We start from the raw sequence: 14,215 nt of genomic DNA, 5'->3' as shown, positions 1-14,215 counted from the left end.
GGATTTTCGCATCTAATGTGTTATACAATCACAACTTTCAAAGAAATTTTCTTTCTAGATAAGTATCAAGAGATACTTAGCTAGGAAACTTATCTTGTTTTACACAAGTTGTTTGCAATACAACTTCTCTTCACATAGAGCCAAAAAATTGTATCTATATGAAGATTCTGTAGACTCTCTATGTTGAATAAGAGATTATTGACATGATACAGATGGCCCGGATACATGTGCTCCCTTACATCCGAAGATTGGGAATTGTAAGGATGCACAATCGAATGCGGTTAAGCACTGGGATGACGATATTCCTCATCAAATACCTCTTGAGGAGATCTTCTCCCTTCTTGAACACTATCATGTTCCTTTTCGTGGGTTTTGAACCCATCCTCTTTGCTATGAAAATTGCGAGATACAATATCCTCGATTATATCTTGTGCTCGGGATGGTATGTTCTTTGAACTTGAACCCGTGTGATCTAGATCTGCCAGTCGGCAGTATGCTAATGTCTCATGTTCAAGGAATTTTATATGTCCTCTTAAGGTATCCATTCCTTGTTGGAAATCTTTTTCTAAACATCTGTTTAGATATACCTCTTGACATGTTACAGTAAGAAGTTTCTCAATAAGGACCTTATTCCTTATTTGTACTGTTCCAGCGATTGAGTAAGAATTTCACACTCTGTAGTCTGTTGATGAACTTCCTTGCACAGGGCCAGTTTTTGTTCCATATAATCTGCCTGATTTTTTTTAAAACTAAGTGTTTCTTGCTTTCCTTCACATATTCTTACATTTAGTTGAACAATAAGTTCTGTGACATTATCTAGAGTGTCAATGGTCTTTCCCTTTTCTAAATATTTTTCAACATGTTTGAAAAATCTTTCCAACATCTTTTGAAATTCATAACTTGGGCAGGCTAGTGAATCGAATCTCTTTTCAGACGATTTTTCACTAGGAATTGGTGTCAGATCCAAAAAATGTTTCTTGAGTTTTGGACTCATTCTTTTCTGATCAGTAACCTGACTCGCAATCAAGTCATTAATCATAGACTTTTTCTTTGATTTTCGGAAAGACTTTCGAGACCAATTTCCATTGACCTTCTCTGAGATATTATTCTCATTATCTTGACATACGTTAACTGAGTTCTTCAGAAGTTTAGCTTTGCTTTTATTATTTTGACTCATATCTTATAGGTTGGATCGCACCAAACACAAATTGTTAGATCTTTTCGTGTTTGCCTGCTCTGATACCAATTGAAAAGGTGAGGGTACCCAAATATACCTCAAGCTAAAACTTTTCCTACCTATAAGTCCTTTCTCCGAAAGTGATTGTCTAAGAACTGAGTCGAGACAGTGCAACTAATCGGTTCACACTTCGTGTGATTGTCTATGGATACGAGATCGAGACAATACAACAACGAAGTATGTTTACTTGATAAAAAGGTTCGCACTTAACCAAACACAATGGGAATGCTTATCAAGTAAATATGAATTAACGTTTGTGTAATTTACTTTAATTATAATAAAACAATTATAATGCGGAAAATAAAAGTAAATGACACAGAAAGATTTTGTTAACGAGGAAACTGTAAATGCACAAAAATCCCGGAACCTTGTCTAGAATTGTATACTCTCAAGATTAAGCCGCTACACAAAATTAAACCAACTTCGTATAGTTGACACCAAGCAACTAAACCTATAGTTCACCTAGTTCTGTCTGTATTCCCACGCCTCCAACTTATGAATAAGTCACGTACTTGGAATAATTCCTTTGGTTCGTATTCCAAACAGTAAAGGAACAACAAATCTGTTTGGTAGCAACTCTCTTCAACCAAGTCATGTGAGTTCGACAAAGGCTCTTCTGTTTATCTCAATAAACTCCTTCGTCAGTTTCTTAGATCTATCTTATTCTCAACTACCAAAGGTAGTTGTTAAGATTTTGCAATCAATACTTTTAATCACAAAGAATTATATTGATGCCGATCTACACAACTAATCAATCTAATCTACCACAAGGATAAATCGATTATAGCTGGATCCTCTATACCGAAACAAGTATTGTGCACACCAAAGATTATGAACCCCAAATCAGAAATATTCAATATCTTCTTTGTCTTCAAATCTTCTTAGATCATCAATAAACGCCTGCACACAACAACTTGAATCTCTTGTGATCAATCATGCACAGAACGGAGTCTGTTAATAATGGATTATCACAAGACGTCTTTAGATCTATAAACAGTCTAAAGATCCCCGTCGAAACTTCGATCTAGTTTGAGTGAATCTTATATCATAAGAGAAGATTCTCAATCATAAACTAACTAGGTGCAATCAAAGTTCAACCACCGTTAGTCAGTCAAATCAATCAAAAACACAAGATAAACCGCAATCATCTAGTTTCCCACCAACGGTACTAACAGAGCTTCTCAATACCAAAGAAGACTTTAAACTAAGCGGCCGTAAGAGATTTCGCCTAATTAGGTTACTCTCCTCTCTGAATAGGAGGCTTCACCAGTAACAACACAACCGAGGAAGTTTGCAGTCACGAAGGATTAGTTTGCTAGAAATGCAAACTTCAAGTATTTATAGACAAGGAAGTTTGGACACCAAGGAATTTCCAAAACTGAAAATATTCTCAAGATATGTAATATATTCCAAATTCGGTTTCCATAATTCCTGGAAATGCCCTGTCCAAAATAATGACCGAAAATCTCTTTAGAAAATCTTCAACTAGTAAATGCACATTACTATTCTCATTTTCCTACAATAAAATTAAAAACCTTAAATAAAAAATTCTTAACTTATTTATGTTTCGATCCTGGGATTTTCTTCCTTTAGCTATTAAGGAATAACTTTGAACAATTAAAGATAAGCGTTACTGCACATGTTCAAAGTATGTCGACATCCTTACTTTGTAAGTCCTCTTTCATACTTACAATCTTGAAACCGATTTTCCACTCTTCCAAACACGTTTAGAATTGGTTCATCTAACTTTCAAGAACTATGTGATTGATCAAGAACACTCAATCACAACTCATGGGTTTAACGGTTCTACCAAAACAAGTTTCATTTCTACCTTCATGTGAGTAATGTGCATAGTCACACTAGATTTCCAAAATTCGGTTGACTAGGTACTAGGATCGGTTCCCCAGTTATATACGATATCTAACTTGAATGTGGTGCACATGTCCATAGGATCGATTCCCCTTTGCCTAAAAACGTGTTGCACATGTCCATAGGATCGGTTCCCCTTTCTACTAAAACATGTTGCACCTCATACAAGGATCGATTCCCCTTTTTGATGTGTTGCACCTCTTACTAGGATCGGTTCCCTTTACCCAGAGTCGGTCTTACAAAATCACAAACTCGATCATACCATCTCAGGTGATTACTTAAGATCGGTTTCACTAATAAAAGTCATACCAATACATAAGTCAGGCCTTTGTGAATAGTTTTACCAAGAATACAAACAAGTCATGAGCGGTTATACTAATCACACATATTGGTTGTTCACAAGATATGAAATGAATAACAATACCAATAATGCCTGGAGATTTCCTTTTCGATTCACAAAACAAGTTCATGAATTTACTTCCTTAAAACACATGTAAAACATTGTTCCTGAGGATGAAATCCTCACCTCATACCCATACATAATCACAATAGCATTTAAATGATTATGTCGATGTCTTATCTACAAAGTTTAATGGTTAAGCAATAAACCTCGTATTGTATTCCTTAATACTATGTCTATCTAGAGTGTTCATGCTTCGCGTTTTTTTTTTCAATATGCACGACTAAAAAGATACGTTAGGTAATGAAAAAGTTCAAGTCAAATATCACCAACCTCAAGTGGAAGAATGATGTTGTCGTTGTAGCTTCTTACTTCTTCAAGTCTTCGCAATACTTGTAATGTCCCATATCATAATACTTTCAAGCTAACTTATACGAAGTTGACTCTAGTACATAATCAAGCGACTCTTTAAATGAGTTTTGGTTCACTAAAATATGACAACCAAACTTGACATACCAACGCTTGGTGGGTTCAACCGAGCTATGATCTAACAGATATGTCAATCACATTTTCAAAGATTCATTTAATGGTGGATATTGTTTGCTTGGTCCCAAATCTATCTTAGCTTAAACTTAAAGCAACATATGCTTTGAAAGTCTATAAAAGGGAAACCTCAAACAACTGGGATATTCGAATCCCGATACTATGTTTGTGTTTCCTAGTTGTAAATTAGAATCGTCCTCTTCCTAAAACTCTTTTAGGGTTTAACGACTAAAAAGACTACTTTTTAAGGATTCGTGAAGCTTTTATCTTGACAGTTCAAGTATACTGATCTTGATTGATTGTTGAGCTGGCTTCATCAATCAAGATAGTTAGAAATCATCAAAGTTCTCTTCGTCTCATACTTTGTTCACAAGTTTAATACTTGTGAGGTGAATAACAACCTAGGATGCTCTTTGGGAAGCATATGTCTATATTTTGAGGTTAGATAGACTTTGTCTATTGCTATCGGTTTCCAGTCTCACCTTGATCTACGATAAAAAAGGAAATCACACATATATGATTATCCGTGGGAGGCAGATTGGTTTAAAGTCTTCAATTGAGTTAAAGCAACTCTTAGGCTGTAAAGGACGTCAGCTAAGGGAATCATTTGCGGGGAGTCCTGCTGGGATTCAAGAGGCGTATGGAACGCGACTGTAACTGAGTTGCTGCGAGGGCTTAATTTGGTCTTAACTACATTTCAGTCCGAAGTTATTTGGTAGTAAGCTAGTGTATGTAGCGGCTAATACAGTTTGGTTTTCAATCTGGACTAGGTCCCGAGGTTTTTTCTGCACTTGCGGTTTCCTCATTAGCAAAATTTCTGGTGTCTGTGTAATTTTTTTTCCCGCATTATACTGTTTATCTTTATAATTAAAATATCATATGATGTACTTAAATCAATCAAAGTATATACATCCATCCTTGTTTTTTGGATACGACTTGATTGATTCTTGGCTATTGATTTTTTAGATCGTCCAAGAACTCTCACACGTAAATCAGGTTCACGGATATGGTTCTGTCAACTTTCTTATTGTGAGGGAAAGAGATATAATTCTGAATACCATTCCTTGATTAATATTCATTAAGTTGAACTCTTGGAATTGTATTTAGGTTTTGTCCATACATGTTACCTAAGAAAAAGTTGGTGGTGTATTTTGGTACCTCCAGTGTTTTCATTCATATCACCACTTCAGAATTAGTCTTTATCCATAGCACCAATAAGTTTACCACCAATAAAAATAACAGAAGAAGTACTTAATAAACCCATTAAAGCTTTCTCAATATCTTTACATGTTCTTGGATCTTCATCTAGTTCATAAAAAGTTAAACCCATACCGCAGAATAATCTCTTAATAGCATGATGCATATAACATGACCAATCAATCAAATATACCAAAAACACAATTCTTAAACAAGAATTTACTAAAAATCCATTAATAAGAAGCCAAAATCATGTAAAGATAAATGAAAACAAACCATCAACCCATAGAATCAATCCGCCAATTGATTTCGAGAAATAAAAATAACACCTAGTGGATGAAGATTGAATTACATGTTGCTGTTGTTTAACTCCCATAGAATCAATCCAAATCGATCTCAAATAAAACCCTAAATCAGATTCAAACATGCAATAAACACATCAATCAAACATGCAACTAATTATTAAGAACCCTAAGCTTTTAAACAAATTATCCAAAATCAGATGAATGAATTACATGTTGTTCAGTTGTTGTTGGTAATTGAACAAGAATAATAAATGATTTCGATTCTTTGATGGTGGTAGTGGTGAAGAAGGTGGAGGTGATGGTGGTGGTTGTGATTAGAAACTGAGAGATGGTAATGAAGAATAAGTGAACGATGGTCGATGGTGCAGCTGTTTTTCAGTTCAGAGAAAATGAAGAAGAAGCAGGAAAGAACAAGTGAATAATGATAAACGATAAATAGTCGATAGATAAGATGCCTATGAATACCTAACATTAATGACTAGGATTCGCTAATCTACAAATCAACATCTATTATTAACCGATTCTTTTGGTTCGGTACTTGCCGGAAATTCTTAAAAACCGCGTCCTTGTACTCCTTCTACAACGATTCAAAAGACTTAATCTCCCTCCATGTATCCCTATATTGGTTCCGGTCCAAATTTTCGATGCTAGTTTGGTTCTCTGTTCCCGGCCGGTTCATGTGCAACTCTAGAATGGATCCACCGCCAAAGTCGCAATCCATTAAAAAATCCGGGGGAAAAATGCAATCCGGTTTTATAACTCAAGGGTCAGCCCAATTAAGGCAAGAACCTTAGAGATCCATGAATGGATATTCGGGGACGTACAACACGCGTCATCTAGTCTAACGTCAACTGGGTCCATACAATCTCCAAGAGCCATAGAGAGAAGAAGTCAGTCTACACTCTACAGCTAAAGGCCGCAAAACCTCACTTCCTGAACCACTGAAAAATACTAAGAAGAATTAAAATGGCGACAGTTTCAATGGCTTCTTCTCTTCCAACTAACTTAACTTCCTTCAAATCTCGTCGATCCAATCGGTAATTGATGCTGATAATCATGATTATGCTTCTATAATTTGGGTTGATTCAGAATGTTAATTGTTGAATTAATGGTACAGATCTAGTTCTGGTGTTGCATTTGCAAGTTTAAGTCAAGACACAGTTAAAATTACTGAAGGCGCAGGGAATTTACCAAAAGTTGTTCTTACTTCAACTCATGGTAGGTAAGCTTATTTCTATTCCTGAGCTTGTTCAAATTTAATGAGATTGTGGCCATTGAGTATGTGGTTAATTGGTCCTTCACACCCTCATGTGTTTAGGGTTGCATCCGTATGCTTCAATAACCGGGCTCGTTTTTACAACTGCATTAACAGCTCGTTGTTAAATTACTTATTGAGTTACTGGGATTTCATTTGAATGTCCGCAGTGAGGCAGAAATATATTTATTCGGAGGTTGCGTGACGTCGTGGAAAGTTCCAAGCGGAAAAGACCTTCTTTTTGTTCGACCAGATGCAGTGTTTAATGGCAAGAAGCCCATCAGGTTGCTAATTTACTGCTGTAGATATAAGAAAATTCTTGATTTTGATATGCTTGTTTAACTTAAGCCCATCAGGTATCTGCAAAGACTGCAATACCTGTTTCAAATTTCATATTTTAAGTTTGAGCTTTTGATGAGTATTTTTATGTTGTATGAATTAGCGGAGGTATCCCACATTGCTTCCCTCAATTTGGACCTGGAGCAATTCAGCAAGTACGCGCCTAGTTCTTCTACTTTTATGATTTTATTTTGCTTCTCATCTTTTACGCCCTATAATTTCTGGAACTTTCTAAACCACACTCTCGATAAGAGATTGAAGATAACAAAGAAAGCATCAAATCAAGAGTTGTAAGTTCATAATTTCTAGTAAGATAGTTTTTGTTCGGTTGCTTTAAGAAAACAAGCAAAGCGCATCACAAGGGTTTGTAACTTCTGTTTGCAAAGAAAATTCTTGTCAACTGGTGCGCATTTTGAACCCTTGAAGTTATCTTTGTCTTGTAGCACGGATTTGCAAGGAACATGAATTGGTCAGTTCTTGACTCTGAGACTATAGAAGGGAATCCTGTGGTAACTTTAGAGTTAAAGGATGATGCTTATAGTCGTTCCATGTGGGACTTCAGCTTCCAAGCATTATACAAGGTCAGTTTCTTGAGACTTTATTGTTGCTTGTGATAATTTTCGTTAAAATTTTAAAATTCTGTATTCGTTAAACAGGCGTGTTTGCTTACAGGTCATATTGAATTCAAAGAGTCTTTCAACAGTATTGACAGTGACTAATACAGATACTAAGGCTTTCTCCTTCAATACCACATTGCATACTTATTTTAGTGTAAGTATCCTATTTTTCAACATTTTGTATATCTGTTCTATATCTATAAATATCTGCATTTGGTACCATATAGATTCATTGATACCAATTACTACTTCTGTTGTGTAGGCTTCTGTTACAGGAGCCTCAGTGAAAGGTCTCCTAGGTTGTAAAACGCTGAACAAGGATCCAGACCCTAAAAATCCATTGGAGGGCAAAGAAGAGAGGTTTGTAGATCCTTTTTGCACCCTTCCCGAGTAAACAGTACAGGTGTAGTAAGTTGATTTGGCATGTCTTGACTTGAAATATGCATACTTAAATCCTTTATGCAGTTAGTATCAAATAAAGTTCCATTTCCTAAAGTAGAAGTAAACTTTTATTGAGAATTTTATGAGAGTAAATGTTCAAACTTCTTAGCATTTGAATTCAGGGAGGTGGTCTCATTTCCTGGATTTGTTGACTGTGTCTACCTGAATGCCTCCAATGAGTTACAACTTGACAACGGGCTAGGTGATGTGATATCCATCAAGAATGCTAAGTATGTTGCTGACTCCCTAGTCTGGTTTCTATCATTTTTTTGTTTGTTTGTTTGTGCGGTTATATCTGCATGTCTTGAATTTTGGGTTTCCTGATTTTCGGTTGGGTCTGCAGCTGGACAGATGCTGTTCTTTGGAACCCGCATTTGACGATGGAAGCCTGCTACAAAGATTTTGTCTGCGTCGAGAATGCAAAGGTATATACTGCATCTGTTGCTTTCTAGCTTTCTGGTTGCATGAGTCTGCCAAATGCAACAACATCCCGTACGACTGAAAGTTACTATCAGGTTAATATATTTCTTTCATCCATGCAGATTGGAGACGTCCAGCTGCAGCCTGACCAATCATGGGTCGCGGAGCAGCACCTTAGCATTGCCTGAAAAGGAGATGTCATTCGACTTGCTTTTTAAATCTTCCTTCTCTTTTTACAACTTCTTTAGCTATCACTCTCTTGCTGCACAGAGGTTGGGAGCAGGTTTTTGGTTTGGAATAATGTTGTTATGTTTATCCTTGTGCATGTACATTTGAATAAATTCTAAATGTGATGTCAATGAAGTCTTTTAAATGGATCCAAAAGTGCAAGCAGTAGCAACCCTTTGTTAATGTTTATGTATCCAGCATTAATCACATGAACTATATTTCATTTGTAAAAAAATGGAATCGACTTCTCTCTCAAGGATCTCACGAGACTAAACCTTAAGAGATAAAGGTTTACATGTGTTGTGAAAATCATCACATGCTAGTAAGTTCTTTATGACCCGGGTGCAACTGATCCCCTGCAAAAAATTCATGTACAGTACCATTCAACTCGATTAAACTGCAACCAGGAAGTTTTGAAACTCCCTTATCTTTCATCAGCTTTCTCATTTTGAGAGCTTGATCCAACTGACCCATTGCAGTAAATATCCTGGCTAAGTGAACATATCGCCCACCATGATCACTATCCAGTTCTATCAAGGTCTTCCCAACTCGCTTGCCCAACTCATGGTCACCATGAGTACAGGAGGCACTCAGCAGTGCCCCCCAAATGGCAGCATTGGGGTTCATGGGCATTTTCTCTATCAGCTCTTCTGCTTCCTTAAGCCGCCCCGCTCGACCTAGAAGATCCACCATGCATCCATAGTGTTCTATCGATTGGTTTATATGGTACGTTGTTTCCATACTCTGAAAAATTAGTGTTCCCTCTTCAACCAATCCTGCATAACTACACGCAGTCAAAACACCAGTGAAAGTAACACAATTGGGCTTGATTCCTGAATTCTGCATTTTTGTGAAAATATCAATAGCTTCTCTTCCCCTCCCATGAATTGCTAAGCCGGTAATCATAGCTGTCCATACAGAAACACTCTTTTTTCCTGGACTTCTAAAGACTCTCAGAGCTCCTTCTAAATCTCCACACTTAGCATACATATCCAAAAGACTGCACTCAAGAGTTGAATCGATTTGAATTTGGTTTTTATCAATGTAGGTGTGAACCCATCTTCCTTGCTTCAATGCTCCTAGGTATGCACAAGCTGAGAGAGCACTGGTCAGTGCTAAGTTGTCTGGTTTGATACCGGATATCTGCATTTCATGAAAGAGTTTCAAAGCTTCCAAGAATTTGCCATTGGCTATCCAACCAGCAATCATAGATGTCCAGGATACGATATTCTTTTCTGGCATCTTATCAAACAACTCGCAAGCGGTTCGAATCTCACCACTCTTAACACACCCATCGATCATAGTGTTCCATGAAACTATATCTGGTTCTTGGATCTTTTCGAAAACTCGATGTGCAGATACCAGGTTTCCTGATTTGGCATAAACATGAAGTAACGAATTGACAGAATATACATCGGAGCTGAAGCCAGTTTTCACAATGTGAGCATGAATCTGTAGTATTACGGGTAAGGCCGAAGGATTCTGGAAGGCCTTGAGTAAGAAAGGGAAGGTATAAGAATTGTGTTGAACTGAAATATGAAGCATTTGTTCGTACATGAATAAAGTCTCTTCAGTGTCTCTTATTCTTGAGTAGCCTCGGATCATTATGTTCCACACGAAGGTATTGGGTAAATGAATTCTGTCAAAAACACGCCGGGCATAACCCAAGTCCCCGTAATCCGACATGGCAGAGAAGGTTAATAGCTTACTTGTTAGGTTGGTGTCGTAAATAAGACCAGTTTTAAACATATGGGCATGGATTTGCTTTAGTTCCTCCATGCCTGAACATCTTTCTAGCAGAGTTTGGGTTTGTGTCTGAGATTTCAGGGAGAAATTGAATTGGTTTCTATGAGTCGGAAGAAGGGTTGACATTGTTTAAAATGCTGGTCGAACTTGAGAATAGTATCTTTGAGTATAAAAAGGATAAATTTGGATAAGGTTTTTGTATCTAAGGTCGGTAAGGATTGAGGACACATTTGAATACTTGTTGTAATTTCCCTCCGTTTTCTGTCCATCTCTCGATTCATCATTTATATGGAATTATGTGTTGTTTATCAAAAAAAAAAAAAAAATTGATGAGATTTTTATCGTGGTAATTTTAGTGGCGACTTAAAAAGATTCAGGGACAACTAATAAAACAAAATAGGACCACTATGAAGTAAAATGAAACCATATCTTATTGTTTTTGTAAAAAAAATAATTTCAACACTTTTTTCATTTTTTCTATTAATTTTTTATTAAGATCTTAGTGTAATCGGTAGTTTCGACAGTTTTAATTACTACCGTTTATACAATAAACCCAAATAAATTTAATTTTTCTTCAATCATAATCGGTAGTTTGTTCAAGTTGTATATCTACTGATTATGGAAGTAGCCACAGAAATAAATTTTCCCAAATTTTGATTTTTTTCTACTTTGATTATTGGTAGTTTTGAAAAATTAGTTACTACCGATTATGAAAATCGCTCCAGAATTCAGTTTTTCCAAATTTTGAATTTTTCGATTTTTTCTACTTTCATAATCAGTAGTATTGGCAAATTAATTATCTACCGATTATGAAAAATAAATTTTCCCAAACATAGAAGTTTCGAATTTTTCCTTTCATAATCTGTAGTTTTGACAAATTAGTTATCTACCGATTATGAAAGTCGCCCCATAATTCAATTTTCCCAAACTATGAAATTTTCGAATTTTTCTACTTTCATAATCGGTAGTATTGACAAATAAATTAAAAATATAAATTTTCGCAAACATATAAGATTTCTAATTTTTCTTTTCATAATCGGTAGTCTTGTCAATTTAGTTATCTACATATTATGAAAGTCAGCCCAGAAATACATTTTCCCAAATCTCGATCCCTTTTATTTTTTTAAAAAAAGACTTTAATTGTTATTTTTTTATTATTTTATATAAATTTATTTTTGGATAACAAAAGAAATTTTAAAAAATTATAATTTTTCTAAAAGTAAAATAGTTTAAAGGGTAGAAACGTAAATTAAAATAGTAAAGGTAGCTTAGTACTTTGACCATATTTATACACCCCTTATTCTTGTCCCTAGGTGGGTATAAATAAATCGTCCCTAATTCTTTTTGGGTTACCCCTAAAAATACCATGATTTTTATAAGCGACATATGGAACGATTTAAAGCACAAAATTTTGGAAATCACATCTATTGTTGTAATTTTGGGTCAGACATGTGAGACGATGTAATAGAATTAGTATAGTTAAACACTACTAAGTTGACCAAAAGCTTATCTCTTTTTTTTTTCTCCCGAAAATGGGTCATTTGTCCGAATATTTTTAAAACATGGTTCAAATGGATGAGTAAAAATTATTATGGATGAAATGGACACAAAAAAAATAGCAAGGATGAAACTGGATGCATCCTAATGTAAACTAAAAATAAGAAAAAATATTTAAAAATGGGTAGGATGAAACTGTTTACATCCTACCTATTTTTACATTTTTGTCCGTTTAAACAGTATCAAAATCTAAATGTCATTTTTATCTAGGAATTTTTGATTTTGGTCTTTTTAACCAATTTTGTGTCTCCTCCTGAAGCAACCAAAAGCTTAACTGCCCAATTTGTAAAAGAACCGAAACGGTAAAAATGCACTACACAATGCTAACATGTTTTTTCATTTTTCCTGATTTAAAAAAGAAAAAGAAAAACTAGTTTTATTTTTCGCTTTACAATTATTATTGCCGGTGATGTTTCGTTTTTGTTATAGCTTCTGATCTGATTTCAACAAGCTGTGAATTTTTACTGAGGAAGAAGAAAGTAGAATCTAATTTATCCGGGCATGTTGCTTCAACTACATATTCCATAGATTTAATTGATACTTATTCAAATAACTGCCTACCCGCAACCCCCAGGATTGAATATGTGGTGCCCGTTCCATAGTGACTGGTTCGTCAAAAACTCGTTACCACCAGTTGTACAACCATTGCAACATCCATCAGCAGATTAAAAGAATCATAAGCTCTATCTAATATTGCATTGTTCTTGACCAAACTCCGGCTCATTTCATGGTGTTCATAATATACATTTACATCTCTCTTTCGAATTGAATTATGTGTTAACACATTCCAAGTAGTAAGAAAAAATAGTCCCATCTCCGCTAATCATTTTATTTAACTATAGCTACTAAACAATAACAAATCAATATCATTTTTCTAAACAAGCTTTATCTCATCATTTCATGTATTCAATCCGAACTCCATCAACAGTTTTATTGGTGCCAGTCCCACCTCTTGGTAATAATGTGACCCAAATGGTCTCATCGCGTTCTGCCTCGAGGTCTTCCAACAGCTCAGTGATACCCACCTTAAAAATTCTCTTTATCTTTACTATCAAATCTCCTTAATTCAACGCTATCCTTACTCCTCTCTTCATGTTCACAAATGTTCCTGCAAACTCTCTTGATTCGGGGCCAATCATGGTCTCATCAACAGCATTTACATAAACATCGAACTTGACGTACGCATCCTTACTGATGTCAATTCCATAAAAAAATATAATCTCTTATTCTTGTTCTTTCTCGATCTTACTTCTGTGTGTCTTTGGTCTATCAAGCTTAGCTCTTATCGTGGCATCCAGCCACTTACTATTCAACCCAAAATCCGGTGAAACAATAGCTTGATTAGAAATATCCAACAATGGGCTCCGATGCTCTCTCATTTTCAAGAACTGACATGCAAACTTTGGTGGTACAGAAGGCTTAGGTCTTGCGTTAATCCACACATTCTCGACATTCTCGTAAGCATGTCTAAGCTGAAAATTATGAAGAACATCTCTGATTTTGATACTACAAAGTTGTGACGTATCATTGTGGAAGTAGAAAGTAGAATGTAACAGTTAGAGTATTGCTCGGTTGAACCTACTAGCGTTGGTATGTCAAGTTAGTTGTCAAATTTAGTTGCCAAAACGCATTCTTGATTTAGTATACTAAGGTTAGTTTTGGACTAGATTAGGTCTGAGAAGCATAATTGAAGCTATCCTTGAAGGATGAAGAATAAAGACTACAAGAAGACATCAACAAGGACTTCATCAACAAAGGTATGCAATTATTGATTTCATTTGGATTCTTGTTCAATTCTACCTTTCTAATCTGTCAAAACAAATGCTCACTCTATGGAACAATTCCTATGACGGTAAATGTACATTTATGTATATATACTCGAGCTTATTTGAGCCACAACTTTTGTGAAAATAACCTTTATCCCTGGAAAGGTTCTAGTTATAGTGAATGTGCTTACGAATTCAACGAGCCAAGAATCGCTCAATTATGAGTTATAACGATGAAGTTATGAGTGATTTATTAAGGTACTAGTTATAAGTGTTGCTGTAGCTGTTACAATTT

The 14,215-nt window shown here is 35.5% G+C and overlaps 2 protein-coding genes across 2 annotated transcripts; one reads left to right on the top strand and one right to left on the bottom strand.

Moving 5' to 3' along the window:
* The first annotated feature begins 6,431 nt into the window (after positions 1–6,431).
* LOC113347220 (putative glucose-6-phosphate 1-epimerase) lies at positions 6,432–9,034 on the top strand. The gene is made up of 10 exons (XM_026590825.1): positions 6,432–6,588; positions 6,669–6,773; positions 6,977–7,090; positions 7,249–7,300; positions 7,589–7,726; positions 7,818–7,916; positions 8,025–8,122; positions 8,326–8,433; positions 8,547–8,628; positions 8,746–9,034. The coding sequence occupies exons 1-10, from the start codon at positions 6,518–6,520 to the stop codon at positions 8,809–8,811; spliced, it is 933 nt and encodes a 310-aa protein (XP_026446610.1). The 5' UTR covers positions 6,432–6,517; the 3' UTR covers positions 8,812–9,034.
* Positions 9,035–9,042: 8 nt separating this feature from the next.
* On the bottom strand, positions 9,043–10,726 carry LOC113347219 (pentatricopeptide repeat-containing protein At5g66520-like). The gene has a single exon (XM_026590824.1). The coding sequence runs from the start codon at positions 10,721–10,723 to the stop codon at positions 9,164–9,166; it is 1,560 nt and encodes a 519-aa protein (XP_026446609.1). The 5' UTR covers positions 10,724–10,726; the 3' UTR covers positions 9,043–9,163.
* Positions 10,727–14,215: the final 3,489 nt, after the last annotated feature.

The sequence above is a fragment of the Papaver somniferum genome, chromosome 2 (assembly GCF_003573695.1).
Source record: "Papaver somniferum cultivar HN1 chromosome 2, ASM357369v1, whole genome shotgun sequence".
Taxonomy (NCBI): Eukaryota; Viridiplantae; Streptophyta; class Magnoliopsida; order Ranunculales; family Papaveraceae; genus Papaver; species Papaver somniferum.
The sequence above is the reverse complement of the archived record's forward strand: the minus strand, read 5'-3'. Positions and strand labels throughout refer to the sequence as shown.